The sequence below is a fragment of the Elephantulus edwardii genome, unplaced genomic scaffold (assembly GCF_000299155.1).
Source record: "Elephantulus edwardii isolate Elephantulus edwardi_28Jun2011 unplaced genomic scaffold, EleEdw1.0 scaffold00122, whole genome shotgun sequence".
Lineage (NCBI taxonomy): Eukaryota > Metazoa > Chordata > Mammalia > Macroscelidea > Macroscelididae > Elephantulus > Elephantulus edwardii.
Genome location: NW_006399872.1, coordinates 6,151,133 through 6,154,815, shown reverse-complemented (window position 1 = coordinate 6,154,815; position 3,683 = coordinate 6,151,133). Strand labels below are relative to the sequence as shown.

Here is a 3,683-nt window from a genome sequence, read left to right as displayed (position 1 = left end):
ATGGCTATTGTTGTTTTGTTTTGCTTTGTTTAAGTAGATAACTAGACTTTTCTTCTAAGATACTACATAAACAACCAATGTTTTGGTTAGCAACCAAGTGCATTACCATTTGCACCATCCCCTACTTTTTCTTAAGGACTCTTAATCTAATGGAGGGAGTTAGGGGCATGTGCACGCACGCGGACACACACACACACACACACACACACACACACACAAAGTAGGTAGGGTAAAAAATAGAATAATAAATGCAATATGAAAGTATAAGTCAAATGCTCTTAGAATTCAGAGAAAAAATAATTACTTCCATGTGAATAATCAGAAAAAAAAAACCCAAGACCCTTCACTGTGGGGATAGTATTTTATCTAGCCACCAAAGGATAGATAGTAAGGATTTAGAAATTCAGAAGTTTCAGAGAGAACCTTCTACTTGAAAGAGCAAATTTAGACTTATGAAAGCAAAGATATATTAAAGACATCGTGAAACAAATTCATTGGTAATGTAGAAGCTGAATCCTCAATAAAACTAAAAAGTTCATTGGTGCTGAATTGGAACACACTCACATCTGAACCTTTATTGGCTTTCTGAGGCTATAAATTACACGGAAGGAGAGCGCACATGTTTCTCCCCTAGAGTCACTAATTTTTCAGTAAATAGATTTTTAAAGGCTATAGTATTTGTTATCACATGCTACAAAATAATCTTACATAAATTCAACCTAAGATTAAAAAAGTAATTAACTACCAAGACTTAGCATTTTGTCAGAAGGGGCCAAACTTTGGAAAAGGACATCTTGCTTGGAAATATGGAGGGTCTGCAAAAGAGAGGAAGACCCTCAGTTATTGGGTAACTGCAGCAATAAGTTTAAGCACAATGGAGAGTCTAAGGATATCAAGGAATGGGGTACAGTTTCAGCCTGTTGTGCATAATGTTGCTTTAAATTAGAGGCAGCTCAATGGCACCTAGTAACAACAGCAATATAGATACATGCGGGGTGGGGGGTGTAAAACCCATATGATACCCTGAATCTTTTAGTTACTTTCTCTACTTACATAATACTAATCACAACAAAGAAGCTCTGGTGGCTTAGTGGCAAGGAGTTGTGCTGCCAACACAGAGGCATATGGTTCAAGTCCACCAGCTGCTCTGTGGGAAAAAGATAGGCACTCTTCTCCCCTGTAATTGACTCTCTTCTGAAAATCCTCTGGAGGATCAGCTGTGAGCTGGTTCCAGCTCAACAGTATATTACAACAATAATCATGACATTGGTAGGAGAACAAAAGTAAAATCTTCCCAAAACTCATTAAGGGTATGATTCTAGGATTTTGTTTTCATTTATTTTTAAAACTGCAATTAGAAACACAGTATACTTGTTCTGTATTTTTCCAGAAGGCAAACCTAGCATCAGTGGGTAGAAATTACATAAAGGCAAGTTTAAGCTCAACTTGCGAATTTTCCACAACTTAAAATTGTCCATTAATAAGACTCCAATAAAGCAGATAATAGCGTTTCTTTTTTTTAGGAACAGGCTTGCTAACCCCATAGCAGGATTCCTATACAATTCCTAAGAGAATCAACTGAGAAATGAGAACAGTTGGGTGCTTAGGATCTTTTCAACAGTAATATTCTATCAAACATACAGATATCACACAGAACCAGAGTAAAGCGTGCAAAATCATTTTCCTGAGTCATGAATGAAGCATCTTTTTCAGAAGTGAAGGGTATTTATAGTCTGATGCCAGAATATTACGTGATATTCATGCCAACAATTTACTAAGTCAAAAAAGCAGTTTAAACTGAATTATTTTTACAGCTATGGCGAATTCTACTAGGCAAAAAGTATGCTTTTTAAAGAATTAAATAAAACCAACTCAGATATACAAGACTGATAAATCATGTCAAACTAGTGTAGCTATGGAATTTTTTTTTTCTTGCATCATTAGATAATAAGACTGAAATGTTCTTGGCCACAGGAACTTGATTTAGTTCTTTGCAGATATCTACTTAATGATTTTATATGAATATTTACCTAATGTTAGGCTGTCTCTATATTTCATATTCATTTATTGTGCAGATATACATTAGAGTGAAGTTGTAAATCCATGAGGATTAAAATAATTCAGAGCTAATTAAACTGTTTGGTGTTCTAAAACTTAAGTCGAATAATTGGACTTTCTTAACAGTAGTAGAAGAGTTATGTATGTATGTGTATTTGAAGGCTGTTGGACATGTGTGTCATAAATACTGCTGTGAAATTTCTTAATTCCTTCAATTTTTTTTTATTTTTGCTTTTTTAGCTGCAGTATTGAAGTATGAGAACAATGTTATGAACATCAGGCAATTCAACTGTTCTCCTCATCCATACTGGCTTCCAAACTTCATGGATGTTTTCACTTGGTCCCTGCCATTTGTTGGGGAAAAAGGTATGTTGTGGAATCCTGAAATGTGCTTAATTAGATGTCACAGTAGGGATGGAAAGGACTGTTTTCATTTTTCATGAAACACTTAAGAAAGAGAGAGACTTTAACCTAGATAGTAAAAAGGAAAAACAGCACCATGAGAGAAGTGATTTGACTTTTATATGTTTCTGGCCTAATAATAAGAAACAGGGAGCTCTGGTGGTTGTTGTTGTTAAGTGACGCTGAGTCGCAGGCGACTCATAGGAACCCTATGAAGTAGAGTCCTTGACGCTTGGGTGCCTTTCATCCTCTCTCCAGGTTCATGAGGTTTCCAGAGGCAAGCTATTATGGAAGTAGATGCCACTCCTCCTTCCAAGCTTGTTTTAATCGGTGAGCTCCACCCCACTCTCTGTGTGGAGTAGTCAACCATTAACGAATTTGACACATCAGTGTCACAGTGTTCAGCCTCACAGCAACCAAAAGTGACCGTGGGACTGCAACTTGTACACCAGGGCTATACGACCTAAGGAATGTCTGAACGAAAACAATTTTGGTGGCCAATGGTTAGAAATGCACAGCAATCCCAAAGGCATGTGGTTCAAATTCACCAATTGCTTCAATGGGAGAAAGATAGGCAGCATCCTTGTGATTATCTGCCTCTGAAAACCAGCTGGACGTTTAGTATGGGTCAGTTTCAGTTGGACAGCTAACAATAACAACATCATCATATCTTATTAACAGAATCTGATGAGTGAATTAAGATGAAACAAGAAATGAGGAATATTAGGAGAATTTATAAATCTTACTAGAATAACATTACTCTATTAAAAAGAGTGGTACTAGGGATATTGTAGCTGATGTCAGATGGATCTTAGCTGAAAGCAGAGAATACCAGAAGAATGTCTATCTGTGTTTCATTGATTATGCAAAGGCATATGACTATGTGGATCATAATAAATTGTGGCTGACTCTGAGAAGAATGGGAATCCCAGAACATTTAATGATGCTAATGCAAAACCTATACTTGGACTAAGAGGCAGTCATCAGAACAGAGCAGGGCAACACTGCATGGTTCAAAATTTAGAACGGTGTACACAAGGGATGTGTCCTATCTCCATACCTTTTCAACCTGTACGCAGAGCAGATTATCTGAGAGGCTGGGCTCTATGAGGAGAAGCGTGGTGTTAGGATTGGTGGAAGATCTATCAACAATCTGCATTATGCAGATGACACAAATCTGCTTGCTGAAACTGAGGAGGACCTCATGTACTCACTGCAGAGGG

General features: G+C 37.2%; 1 protein-coding gene across 3 annotated transcripts in view; it reads left to right on the top strand.

Annotated features, from left to right (window-relative positions):
• Positions 1 to 3,683, top strand: part of LOC102868820 (serine/threonine-protein phosphatase 2B catalytic subunit alpha isoform-like) — a 422,832-nt gene that overhangs the window by 367,731 nt on the left and 51,418 nt on the right. For all 3 annotated transcript variants that reach the window (XM_006893087.1, XM_006893089.1, XM_006893088.1), the window contains one exon: positions 2,299 to 2,424. In XM_006893087.1, coding sequence (XP_006893149.1) covers positions 2,299 to 2,424 — 126 coding nt within the window. The remainder of the gene's footprint in view (positions 1 to 2,298; positions 2,425 to 3,683) is intronic.